Consider the following 14,494-nt stretch of genomic DNA (forward strand, 5'->3'; position numbering starts at 1 on the left):
GCCGCTCGTGACACTTTTTCAAGTGCGTCTCCTGTAAAAGCACTATATCTGCTCGCAAGCGTATCATTTCTTTAAATGCTAGCTGGCGCTTCATAGGCGAGTTAAGGCCCCTTACATTGAATGTTACACATTTAAACACTTTATCACCTGATACCATTCTATCAAACTATAATATATCCACCACCATTTTCCCTTATCCCTTTCCCCCCTCCCCCCTCCCTCTTTCCCCAGTAACCTGGAATAGCATGCCGCCTTCTTCTTTTGAAGGCATGCTAAGAAAATTGTGGACTTCCGTTCACGTCTTCCACACCAGTCCATTTACGCGCTTTGGCCCTTAATGCTTTACAGGCACCTCTCCCGCTGATTCATGATCAGAATTTAGCCTGCCTCTCTGGGCAAAAATTTAGTTCCAATGTGCAATGTGTTGTCAAGTGCCTTTCCCTGCCACAAGCCGTTGTTCTGATGCTTGTCTTCTCAGCCGTCCTCGCCCCTGTGAGACTCTCTGCCATCTCTGCTTGTTCTTTTTCGTAGGCCCAATTAGTTTGGTGTGCTGTGCTCGCTGTTGTCTCCTTGTTCTGCCCCAAAAATTCCTGGGCCTCCTCAGGTGTGACGACTCGTCGTTGCTTTCCCCTCCTTATAAAACACTAAGGCAAAAGGATGCTGCCATTTATATTTGATTCCTTCATCTCGGAGCTTTTCCGTTAATGGACGCAGCGCTCCTCTCCTTTTCAATGTGGTAGCCGCTAAATCTTGAAATAGTTCAATGGGATATGTCTCCCATATTATGGGACTAGCTACCCTTGCTTGGCGCATGACATCCTCTTTCATTTTGAATTCTGTAAAACAACCACAATGTCTTTAGGCACATTAGCCTTTCTCGGATCCAGTGCCCTATGTGCACGTTCTAGTTTAATTGTTTCGGGTGACACTGTGTGCTCCGGGGTAGAGAGCAGATGAGCCGCTCATAGCTGCACTGCTTTTTCGCAGTTGATAAATTCTGGTAGCTCCGGTAGGCCCCGTACTCGGATATTAGCTCGCCGACTTCCTATTTTCAAGGTCTTCCCCTTGTCCGTGAGAAATCTCATGTTAGCTTGTTGCTCACCCATCTGCTGTTCCAGCCCCGTTATCATATCGCATGTTCTTCAAGGCCCATTTCAGTTCATTAATCCGATTTCCCAACTCTTTGATCTCCTCTCTGAGGTCCCGCGCTCAATTGCGCAAAGTCACGCCGCATCTCTTTAATGTCTTTTTTAATATCTAGCAGCCATGTACTCAGCTGTTCCCATTATCTGGTGCCAGCTCATTTCCTGCGTTTCTTCGTGTGTGCCCTGCGCATATGTAGGCCGCTGGCTTAGGGAGGCCCCTTGACTCGGCTGATCACCTGTCTGCCTGTCCGCCACGTGCTCGCGGTCCCGATATGCAAAGGCAGTTAAATCCGCCGTTTTGGGTTTCGAGTTCGCCATCTTCGGGAGCGCGTGTCTTCCACTGTCTGTTCCACTGCTCGCCTTCCGTTTCGGGCTCAAATTGCTCTTCTTATAAGCTGGTATTTGGGCTGGTGTTCGGGAGCTGCGTGTTCAGACCGCCATTGCGGTTCGTGACGTCACCAGAAGTCCAGCTGACAATCTAAGTTTGTACCTGAGGCAACGGAGGGTTAAGTGACTTGCCCAAGATCACAAGGAGCATTTGAACTGGCTACCTCGGTGCTCTAACCACTAGACCACTCCTGCACCCCGAAGATCTTGTTACTCTTTGGGGTTCTACATGGAATGTTGCTACACTTTGAAATTCTGTATGGAATCTTGTTATTCTTTAACTTCTAGAATCTTTATTTAGTTATTTTAGATTTTGCTCCACACCTTTGCAGTAGTAGCTTCAATGTGAGTTACATCAGGTACACTGGATATTTCTATGTCCCAGGAGGGCTCACAATCTCAAGTTTGTACCTGAGGCAATGAGGGTTCAGTGACTTGCCCAAGATCACAAGGAGCAGCAGTGGGATTTGAACCGGCCCCCTCTGGATTGCAAGACCAGGGCTCTAACCACTAGACCACTCCTGCACCCCAAAGAGTCTTGTTACTCTTTGGGGTTCTACATGGAAATGTTGGTACACTTTGAAATTCCTGACATGGAATCTTGTTATTTCTTAGAATTCTAGAATATTATTTATTTATTTAGATTTGCTCACCCCCTTTTCCAGTAGTAGCTCCAAGGTGAGTTACATTCAGGTACTCTGGATATTTCTCTGTCACCCAGTGGAGGGCTCACAATCTAAGTTTGTACCTGAGGCAATGGAGGGTTAAGTGACTTGCCCAAGATCACAAGGACCAGCAGTGGGATTTGAATGGGCCACCTTGTGATTGCAAGACGGGTGCTCTAACCACTAGGCCACTCCTCCACTAGCAACATTTCCATCTAGAATCTCAAATAGTAGCAACATTCCATGTAGAATCTTCAAATAGTAGCAACATTCCATATATTTTATTTATTTAGATTTTGCTCCACCTTTTTCAGTAGTAGCTCAAGGTGAGTTACATTCAGGTACTCTGGATATTTCTCTGTCCTAAGGAGGGCTCACAATCTAAGTTTGTACCTGAGGCAATGGGGGTTTTAAGTGACTTTCCCAAGATCACAAGGAGCAGCAGTGGGATTTGAACCGGCCCCCCTCTGGATTGCAAGACCCAGTACTCTAACCACTAGGCCACTCCTGCACCCCAAAGAGTCTTGTTACTTCTCTGGGGTTTCTACAATGGGATATTTGAAGCGGGCCCCCCTCTGGATTGCAAGACCAGTGCTCTAACCACCCCTAGACCCACTCCTGCACCCCAAAGAGTCTTGTTACTCTTTGGGGTTCTACATGGATGTTGGTACACTTTGAAATTCTAAATGGAATCTTGTATTCTTTAGAATTCTAGAATATTTATTTATTTATTTAGATTTTGCTCACACCTTTTTCCAGTAGTAGCTCCAAGGTGAGTTACAGTCAGGTACTCTGGGTAGTTCTCACAATCTAAGTTTGTACCTGAGGCAATGGAGGGTTAAGTGACTTCCCAAGATCACAAGGAGCAGCAGTGGGATTTGAACCGGCCACCTCTGGATTGCAAGACCGGTGCTCTAGGCCACTCCTCCACTCCATCATGTGGGCAGTGCTGCAACATGCCTAGTAGCACTATGGAAATTATAGATAGTAGTCCTGCATTCACATAGTTCAGTTGTCACTTAGTTCTCCTGAGCTGCTCTCATTCTCCTGCTACACTGTTATTTCCTTTTCATTTCTCTTGCCATTCATGGGCTTGAGAGAGTTTAGCCTCGGGGACATGTAGTTTATGGTAGTTAATTTCAACAAAAAAGCACACAGTTTCTCTTGAAAATTAGCTACAAATTGTGTGCAGGAAAAATACCTGGGGCACTTTGCAACTCTTGCAGGTTATTGATAATGAGCCTCGTTTTGTATTTTCAGTTGTGGGGTGACATTGTACTGAGTTAATATTTCTTTGGTAGTTTTGGTTATTTTGGATTTGCTGGCTGTGATGCATGTAACTATAATATCCCTGAGTCTGTCTGGGATACTGAAATCTGTCTCTGTGTGTGGCTGTAGTATCTACTTGAACGTCTAAGACACTGTGAGGTAGATGCAGCTAAACGTTTTTCATTCGTTAAATGGCCCTCAGGGAAGAATTTCCTATCCTTTCCATGCACTTAACCTTTTCCGACGACAGTAGGCAGCTAGACGAAAAACGGAATGGGAGATGAGCAATTAGTGTGAAAACCCCATTGAAACGACATGCACAACCTTTTCCGATTGCCTTACGCAGGGAAAAAGCAGGAAAACTAACGAGAGTCTGGACCTCTCGTTAGGACAGCTCCGTGGCAGGAAAAAGTGTTAAGTGAAAAAATAAACAAACTTTGAGCCAATCCCAGCGCATTAGCAGAGCTAAAAGCGCTGTGATTGGTCCAAAGGACCTCAGAAAAACACATAAAAAATAAAAATAAAAAAGGATCGGGAGGGGGCAAGGGCGCTCATCAGGAGCGTCCTGTACTGACGGCCTTGCCACCCCTGCTGCTCCCCACTTTCCGCCGCTCCCCCCACCCCGAAAAAGCAAACTTCTAGAAGCCCCTGCCCCCCTCCCTTCCTCACTACTCTCTCACCTCAGCTCCGCCTCCCGACATCCTCCGTCCGTGCCCCGCCCCCTTTTGGGGTCGTCGCCGCCATTCCCCTCCTCCATCGGGCCCCCCTTCCTCTTACCGGGCCCGTGCAGCGCCTTCGGACAGAGGAGAGAGGCGCTGCACGGGCCCGGTAGAGGAAGGGGGGCCCGATGGAGGAGGGGAATGGCGGCGACGACCCCAAAAGGGGGCGGGGCACGGACGGAGGATGTCGGGAGGCGGAGCTCAGGTGAGAGAGTAGTGAGGAAGGGAGGGGGGCAGGGGCTTCTAGAAGTTTGCTTTTTCGGGGTGGGGGGAGCGGGCGGAGGAAGTGGGAGCAGCGGGGGGGGGGGCAAGGCCGTCCGTACAGGACGCTCCTGATGAGCGCCCTTGCCCCCTCCCGACCCTTTTTTTTTTATTTTTGTTTTTATTTGGGAGCCATGTGCTTGCGATTTGACTGTGTTTTGACTGTTTGTGGCTATGCGCAGAGCAGCTAACATAACGCTTGGCTGCTCTGCGCATGATTTGGGGGCCGAATTAACGATGTGTATTGTGATTCTTTGGATACATTGTACGTTTCACTACCGATCTCAGCATGTGTGACTTTTTTTTTTGGTGCATTTTTCGTTATTTAAAATCGTTAGGGACTTTAACGATTTTGATTTTTTTACGTTTGGTTGCTGCATCTGCCTCTGTGAGACACTACAGCACACCTACCTTGGAGCCTTAAGAAAAGTAGATGCCTGCATTCAGTGGAGGCACAACATGCAGATCTCTCTCCTGAACATTGATCTTGGAATCCTGAAAACCTGACTGGCTGGGGTGCCTCCAGGACCAGGTTTGGGGAAGCACTGATATTGAACTGCCTTTGTGATGCTTCTCAATTTCCTTGTGGGTAAATGGTAATTTTACTACTTATATGTTCATGTGATGAGGGTCTGTCTTAACAAGTGCAAGTTAGGCCTCTGTGTCCTGCTTGACTGCAGGTATACAGTAATACCCTCGGTTTTTGTTGACTTCGGTTATCGTCGGTTTTCGGTTTTCGTTGATTTTTTTCCGTGAAAAATTTGTCTCGGATTTCATCGGCGTGGCCATGTGACCCCACGTTCTCCTGCTCATTGTAGCGTTGTTTCTCGTTGTGTGAGCATCACCCCGCGCGTCTAACGCACGCATGTAAGATAAAATCACATGTGCTCAAATCTCATTTCCCTGTTAAGTGTTTCCCTTGCTAATGTTAACCCTTTCCCTTTAGCTCCATCATGGGACTATATTTATTCTCTATAAAATGTATTTTTGGTATGTATTTTGCAGTGTCTAGAATGAAATTAATTGGATTTACATTGATTCATATGGAAATAATTGCCTCGGTTTTCGTCGGTTTCGGATTTCGCCGATTGTTTTTGGACGGATTATCGACGAAAACCGAGGTATCACTATATTTGTATACCATTCTGTGGTTGGTGTAGATATATTTCATCTGACCTGTTTTCACTAGTGTACACTCTTGGTGTAATTTCTTGCACTGATAGGCTACTGTCCCCTCAGTATGTACAGCTGTTACTGTTGACAGTACCATTACATGCACAAAAAGTACCCAAAGGCCTAGTCCAACAGTAGTGAACAGTAAACAGAAACAATGGGACAAAGAATAGACTGAACGCAAGCGATATGGTACACAGATACCTTTATTGATTAGACAACCGATCCAACGTAAATCCCACACCCAGCAACACAGCATAACCAATGATCATACTGGACAATACACAATTTTCACTCCCTCCGACCCTCATGGTACCTGACCACACAACTACCTCATTCGACCACAACATAACCTTGTATTTGTTATCAACCGACTGGCGAACGCCTTTACGGTATCATGTAAGCCACATTGAGCCTGCAAATAGGTGGGAAAATGTGGGGTACAAATGTAATACTACAAACGGCTGCTTTTCAGCCAACACGTGCATCATGGGTAACGTCCATAGTTTTTCCTACAAAGCTGCTTTAAGGCACTGTGTTCTGCTTAGAATTTGAGCTCATTCATAAGGTTCTTGGAGGTATTCATCGTGGATTGACTTAGTTCAGCATTGTGAGTGAGGTAGTTTGAGCATATGTTGGGGAAGATATGGATGTCTATGGTTGATGCAGGCACTTGCCGAAATGCAGCTGCATCCTGTACCTAATCAGTAAAGGTGTTTGTGGACCACACTACTTGCAGTTCAGCCTACTCTTGTCCTGCTTTTCTGTCTACAATAGAGTGATGTGGTAGCCGTGTTAGTCCACTTTTAAAGGTAATCCATAGAAATCAAACAAAATAAAACATGGAAAGGAAAATAAGATGATACCTTTTTTATTGGACACAACTTAATACATTTCTTGATTAGCTTTCGAAGGTTGCCCTTCTTCCAGATCGGGTTTCTACATGGAACGTTGCTACTCTTTGAGATTCTGCTGTGGAATCTTGTCACTCTTTAGCATTTCCGAATCTTGCTATTCTTTGGGGTTCTACATGTAGAGAGGTGTGGTAGCCGTGTTAGTCCACTCTTAAAGGTTATCAATAGAAATCAAAACCAAATAAAACATGGAAAAGAAAATAAGATGATACCTTTTTTATTGGACATAACTTAATACATTTCTTGATTAGCTTTCGAAGGTTGCCCTTCTTCGTAAGATCTGACTATATGCCCGGCTGCAAAGAACAATAATCAAGAAACTCCAAACAGCCCAGAACACTGCAGCTAGACTTATATTTGGCAAACCAAAATTTGAAAGTGCCAAGCCCTTACGAGAAAAATTACACTGGCTCCCACTTAAGGAACGCATCGCGTTCAAGGTATTTTTATTTAGTTTAGTTACATTGTACCCCGCGCTTTCCCACTCATAGCAGGCTCAATGCGGCTTACAAGGGGCAATGGAGGGTTAAGTGACTTGCCCAGAGTCACAAGGAGCTGTGCCTGAAGTGGGAATCAAACTCAGTTTCCCCAGGACCAGAGTCCACCACCCTAACCACTAGGCCACTCCTCCACTCCAAGGTATGCTCACTAGTTCATAAAGTTATCCATGGAGACGCACCAGCTTACATGTCAGACCTGATAGACTTACCACCTAGGAATGCCAAAAGATCATCCCGCACATTCCTCGATCTGCACTTCCCCAGCTGCAAAGGAATGAAATACAAACTAATGCATGCGTCAAACTTCACCTACCTGAGCACGCAGTTATGGAACACACTGCCGCGCAGCTTGAAATCGATCTACGAAAGGACGAACTTCCGCATATTACTGAAGACCCATCTCTTTAATAAAGCCTACCACAAAAATCAACCAATGTGAATATGCACAACTCGCCCATTTATATTCAGAATTGTCTCTTAATATCTGCCTGTATACTATTACTTTGTTTTATTATCATCATGTTTTTTATTTACTAACATTCTTCAACTACTCACGATGTATCGTAAGCCACTTTGAGCCTGCAAAGAGGTGGGATAAAAATGCAACAAATAAATAAATAAATTGTCTGTCTACAATAGAAATAGCACAGTTTAAATGTGAACAAAGTTTAGCATTAGTAAAACAGATTGGGATGGGCCGTGGGTTTTCATTATATTTCCTGCTGCATGGCTCTCAGGTCCTCTGATTTGATCATTGCTTTCTGCTGAACTCTGATTAATCGATTGTATATTCTGATTGGCTCCATTTATTAGCTTTTGCGTAGACCAGTTCAGAGATCTGAATGGTGAAATGCTTTTGAAGCTACTTTTTAAAATTCTTGTTGATGGATCTGTTTATTTCCTTAAAGAACTACTGTTTTCTCTTCTTTCTGTGGTCATGTGTACATTTAACCCAACCCACTGGATACAGCAACAGTCCCCTTCCTTCTTCCTAGCATAGTGTCGATAGCAGGTCTGACCTGCATGCCTACTCTGGTTTCCCATTTCCCCTGTTCTCCTGTTTTTCAGGGTCCGTGGGAACTCCTCTGCCAAGAGTGGAAGTTTGTATTGGCACTAAGAACTGCAGCAAAGAGGATTCTTCTTATACTATATATGCCCAGGGCAATTGGAAGGCAACAAAGGTAGGGAAAGAGAGTATAACCAGACCTATACATCTGTTGCAGAAGAGACCAGAGGGACCAGGTGATCGTGCAGGCTGAACACAGATCAAAATTCGGCTGTGGCGGTCAGCTTTTTTAAAACATCACCCACGAGGCTGGATTAAATCCAGTTAATCAGTGTCGGTATCCAGATAGTGGCTGGCACTAAATAGCCAGGTAAAAGAGCAGCGTGAAAGCTAGCAGGATTGCACATACAGGGTCGATAATATGCAGTCATCAGTTTGCTAACTGCTGCCAGCTTTATTCCCAGATAGTCCATGCCGGATCCTGACCAGGCACCAGCATTGAATACCCACTTGTATGCTGCCAGCTAAAGCTTATGCAGTTAAGTTCAGTAACGGATAAGGTGAGCTACACAGTTCTGTGCGACTCACAAATTAGCTGTTTTTTTGTGTTTGGTGGTTAAGTACATAAGTATTGCCATACTGGGAAAGACCAAAGGTCCATCAAGCCCAGCATCCTGTTTCCAACAGTGGCCATCCAGTCACAAATACCTGGCAAGATCCCCAAAATGTAACAAAACATTTTATACTGCTATATACCCAAAATAGTGGATTTTCCCCAAGTCCATTTAATAACGGTCCTATGGGCTTTTTCCTTTAGGAAGCCGTCCAAACCTTTTTAAAACTCTGCTAAGCTAACCGCCTTTACCACATTCTCTGGCAACGAATTCGTTTTAAATTTACTACATTGTAGCTTCATCGCATGCCCCCTAGTCCTAGTATTTTTGGAAAGCTGATATTGATACCACAATGTTTATTCCAAATCAAGCAATAAAACATTTTGAATAAAACAACTGTATGACTGATCCCGCTAGCTTTTTGTGCTGCTCTTTTATACTGGATTTTAGCGTTTGCAGAACTTCGACCTCTATTTTGTGGTTTTATTGGACATATTCAGATTCAGCAGTGACCAGCACCTTGACCCATATAGATTGTGAGCCCTCCCGGGACAGGGAAATACCCAGTATACCTGACCTTGAATGTAACTCACCTTGAGCTACTACTGAAAAAGGTGTGAGCAAAATCCAAATGAATAGTTCACTATCCAGATAGCTAAGCAGATAAAGTTACGTAAGCCTTTTCGTTATCCAGTTAGTGGATTGGATATCACCAGGGATGACTCTCACTCCACCCCGGCACAATCCGTATAGTAATCATTTTCAGTGGCATTAATCCAGGATAATAAACTTGACTAATGAGGGGATAATGTTTGAAACTACCGAGGGTTTCAACTATATCTAATCGGCTTTCCAAAAATACTAGGACTAGGGGCATGCGATGAAACTACAGTGTAGTAAATTTAAAACAAATCGGAGAAAGTTTTTCTTCACCCAATGTGTAATTAAACTCTGGAATTCGTTGCCGGAGAAAGTGGTGAAAGTCGGTTAGGCTTAGCAGAGTTTAAAAAGGGGTTGACAGTTTCCTAAAGGACAAGTCCATAACCGCTACTAAACGGACTTGGAAAACTCCAAAAGGTTCCTAAAGGACAAGTCCTAAACCGCTACTAAAACGGACTTGGAAAACCTCCAAAATTCCAGGAATAACATGTATAGAATGTTTGTACGTTTGGGAAGCTTGCCAGGTGCCCTTGGCCTGGATTGGCCGCTGTCGTGGGACAGGATGCTGGGCTCGATGGACCCTTGGTCTTTTCCCAGTGTGGCATTACTTATGTACTTATGTCCTCTACTTGGGCTCACTTTATTACATAGAGCAGTGATTTAACCTATTGTGATGTCATAGTGGCTCATTCCACCAATAAGAGACAACCTCATTAGTGATGTCACAATGGCTTGATTGTATAGAATGTTTGTACGTTTGGGAAGCTCGCCAGGTGCCCTTGGCCTGGATTGGCCGCTGTCGTGGACAGGATGCTGGGCTCGATGGACCTTTGGACTTTTCCCAGTGTGGCATTACTTATGTATATACAGGTACTTATTTGTACCTGGGGGCAATGGAGGGTTAAGCGACTTGCCGGTTAGCTTGGGCAGAGTTTAAAAAGGGTTAGACGTTTCCTAAAGGACAAGTCCATAAACCGCTACTAAATGGACTTTTGAAAAATCCACAGTTCCAGGAATAACATGTATAGAATGTTTGTACGTTTGGGAAGCTTGCCAGGTGCCCTTGGCCTGGATTGGCCGCTGTCGTGGACAGGATGCTGGGCTCGATGTACCCTTGGTCTTCTCCCAGTGTGGCATTACTTATGTACTTATGTACTTCAAAAACTCCAGTGCTATATCTTTTTTACCAAATGCACCTTTTATTACTTCTGTATGTGTTCACACAGTAGTTGATACCAATTTTCCATAAAATTGTTACTTCAACTCATTCATACACCATTCACCCATAATTGCCTAACTCTCTGAATCCAATATAATGAGTTAACAGATCTTGTATTTCACTTTAACATAAACATGTAAATTCATGCAATATTATGCTGCCGATCGTGACAATCGACATAAACTATCACATTTCTTTGCAAGCTGTATCATTGTCCAAACCAGCTGATCCACAGATCACACATCCCAGAGCATGACGTTTGTCCCAGATTCCTCTTAATTCATGGCACCGTTCGGGCCTCTATAAACTGGGTTATCGTCAGCGCTCGAACCGGAAACAGCTGCCAATATCAGTAGCACATCACCAAATACCCTCCGTTGTAATCAAGAGCGTAGGCAACGGGTGAAGAGCATCAGAACCGTCTTCAGGACAGATATGTTGCTCCTACTCAGAACGGTTCCCATTATCCAGATAATGTCATTGAATATTCTTGACTGGCCCCCGATCAGCGGTGCTTCTTCAGGTGGCAGGTTGCTGCTACCTGGCTTTTGAATACCAGGCCATTAGTCTGTCAAAAAAAACCAGATACCGTCTCCTATCCAGTGGAGAGCCAGAAAGGTCTGGAAGGTTTTTTGTTTTTGTATTCTCTTATGTGTCTGATGCTAACCTGTGCAATAAATCAGGCCCCAAGTGAGTTACTGGGGTTGGTAGTCATCTATAGAAAATGACAGCATGCCGTTACCCATGTTCTTAGTTCAGTGCATTTTGGACTGACACAGGGAGATCGTGTCATAGCTCTAGAAGGTATGGGGTTGCCTGAGAACGTGTCTTTCCTATAGGAGTTAGGTTCCGATGGCAACACCCCATGTTATGGTCTTCACTAGCAGCCAAGGACGATAAATTTGACTAGGTTGTCTCCGTCCACATCTTTCTATGGAGAAATTATGCCTTATCTGTTAATTTTTCTTTCCTTTATTTATTTTATTTATTTAGGATTTAGTATACCACTTTTTCTGACCTAGCAGAGCTAAGTGGTTTACAGACTAAAACATAAAAGGGATAAAAACTCCAAATTTTAAATAGGAACTTCATTCAATCTAAACACAAAGATAAAACTTTAAACAAAACAGTTAAACAGAATAAGCCATACCACACAGGGGTGACGATGGTGTTAAAACCTGGGAACGATCCCTCTTTGGGGGCCTGTTGGCATCTCTCTCCTCAACGTAGATGTAAAAAACTGCAGCTAACCTTGGCTATAAGGCTAGTGAGGATCTTGCCTGAGACTTGTTCATGTCAGGGTTTGTTGCTCGTCAACAGGTGAGTGATAATATATGTAGAACGTTACATTTGATGTGAGCTGAGCTTTGTTGAAGGCAGTAATGCAACATGTGGGTTTGGGTAATAAATTTGTGCCTGGATAGGGGCCTGGAAAGGGCCCCAGTGGTATGCCTCTGTATTAATCATATCTGTCCTACAATTTTTTTTCCATTGGGCGGTGGGGAACGAGGCAGGGGTGCCTTTCTCTCCTCTTCTTTTCGCACTTTATATAGAGCCACTAGTGCACATCCTGACATACGAGGGATTCGTTTAGGGGGTTGTGGAGCATCGTATCACTCTTTTGCAGACGATATTTGGTTGTATGTTTAGGATCCAGACTTGACACTTCCGATAGTTCTGGAAGTTTTCAGGAATGTACAGGTTTCAAAGTCAACATGGACAAGTCTGAGCTTTTGGGAATTGCTACTTCAGAGGGAGAGGAAGACCAGTTAAGGTGGACCTTTCCCTTTCATTTAGCTAAAGCGTAGTTTGGGGATCCGATTACCCAGAGATCTTCAGAGACTATTTACCCTGAACTATGATAGGATAGTGCAACATATTAAGGGGTACTTGGGGTGGAGGAGAGGTTTGTGGCTCTCTTGGTGGGGGAGAATTGCAGTCCTGAAGATGAATGTTCTACCTAGACTTTTATTCTTATTTCAGACCCTTTTAATAAGCATTCCCAGATGGGTGCTTCATAAATTGCAGAAACCAAAAAGGTAACTGAACAGCAAAGTCTCTCGAGACAAGCAGCAGTACACAAGGAAGAGGGAACGAACCCAGGATCAATAAAATTAAAAAATGTATTGCTCTGATGTGTATAAAAACACTACAAAATTAACATAAAATCAATGTACAAAATTCAATGTGTATAAAACAGTACACAATAAAAATCAGCACACAATGAACATAAATCAGTACTCTAGACGCGACATGGCACCGTGTTTCGGCATGTAACGTGCTTGCCTCAGGAGTCTGCCTTAGAGGAGATGGGGCAGGGTGGGAGCGTTTCTACAATGGTTGCTTTGAGATGGGAGCCTCAGTTGTAGCAGATGGGTCCAGAGGGGCATTTGTTCACTGGGAATGGGCGGGGTTGCGCTGCTTTTGGGATGTGTTAGACAAGGAGAAGATGATCCCATTTAAGGTTCTACAGACTCGACAAGATTTGCACACTGGGGATATCCTTCCCCATATGCAACTACAATATTTCATGACTCCACAGGGTTGGTTGTGGGAGGAACCAATGGCACAGGATTATTTGGTACTCTCCTCTCTGAACCTGTAAGCCACATTGAGCCTACTGCTATGCGGGAAAAATGTGGGATACAAATGTAATAAATAAATAAATAGGTTCCACCCTTTTCTTTCTTTCTTTTCTTTCTTTCTTTCTTTAAAGGAAAAACTTAGCAACAAAAAAGGTGGGGTTAAGTGGGGCTGGAGATCTAAATCTCCTCTGAGAAGTTCCCTCAGCTCCAGCAAAAGTAGTCTACTTTTTTTAAAATAGGGTTAGAATCTACCAAAGGAACACCTCTAGCTCAGCTTGGTCCCAGTTCTGAAGGTGACCCATGAGCTTCCCTCCAGAATTAGTTCAGAAACTGCATGGTTCACCCATCACGATCTGCTGAAGACAGAGGAATAATGAAGACCTAAGACTACACAGTGTCTTTCTAGAACTTACAAGTCTTTAGTCTCTGTCTCCATCTGCTTTTCGTCAGGCATAACCTGCAGGTTCTGGGCTGATCTGATATGGACACTAAAGGACGCTATATTAGAGTCTATATGTAACCCCCAGGAAATTCCTCCCCTGCTAGATTCAGGATTTGGGAATTTCCTGTGGGTCACCCACTGGTGTGGTGTTACTGGGGAGGAGGTAGAAATGGGAAGAGCCCAGGGCAGAGTCTAGCCATAACCCTACCCATAATGGAGTGGGATGAGGTGGGGGAGGGGGAATTAAAAGGGAGCTATGAATAAGCAACAGGGTCTTTGGTTGACGGACCCTCCACCAAGACCTTTAGTACCAAGGGAGATCCCAGACCTAAATAGGGGTGCCTCTCTCTAACCAAGAGGATGAGAGAAGTGGTCCTGCATTACCACAGAGTAGTCTGTAACAGGAAAGAGGACCTGATTCCTGTCCTGGGAAAGAGGTAAAGAGAGGTCTGCTGCAGCGATGGGAGAAGACAACCCAGTGAGGGAGAGCTCAACTCTAGCGAGAGAACAATTGAGAGGGAAAGCTGACGACAAGGATCGCGTCTTTGAAAGGACCTGATAATGAGGAAGATAAAAGAGATGTGGAAGTTCTACCTAAAATTACTCAGACACTGGGGGGGGGGGGGGGGGGAGTCTGTGGGAGGGAACAGAGGAAAAAATCCTATGAAACAAAGAGAACTCAAGAGTTGAAGTAAACTTAATATCTAATCCCAGTGCTGAAGATTTAAGACTTTAAATAATGTATATAAGCTGTCCTGTTAGGTGAATTGTTTCAAGAGAGTTGACACTTTATTGGCAGTAGGTTCGGTTTCAGCAATTAGCCAATGTGGAATGGATTTATTTTTGTCATTAAGAAGAGGAAACCCTGGGTGAGAACCCCAGCTTGTGCTCTGAACTGAAACGATGTGTTATGCCCGGCCCCTGTCATCCTTGGT

The 14,494-nt window shown here is 44.3% G+C and overlaps 1 protein-coding gene across 3 annotated transcripts in view; it reads left to right on the plus strand.

Annotated features, from left to right (window-relative positions):
- ACSF3 (acyl-CoA synthetase family member 3) overlaps nt 1-14,494 on the plus strand; it is a 230,883-nt gene that overhangs the window by 102,568 nt on the left and 113,821 nt on the right. For all 3 annotated transcript variants that reach the window (XM_030204602.1, XM_030204600.1, XM_030204601.1), the window contains one exon: nt 8,102-8,214. In XM_030204602.1, coding sequence (XP_030060462.1) covers nt 8,102-8,214 — 113 coding nt within the window. The remainder of the gene's footprint in view (nt 1-8,101; nt 8,215-14,494) is intronic.

The sequence above is a fragment of the Microcaecilia unicolor genome, chromosome 5 (assembly GCF_901765095.1).
Source record: "Microcaecilia unicolor chromosome 5, aMicUni1.1, whole genome shotgun sequence".
NCBI lineage: Eukaryota > Metazoa > Chordata > Amphibia > Gymnophiona > Siphonopidae > Microcaecilia > Microcaecilia unicolor.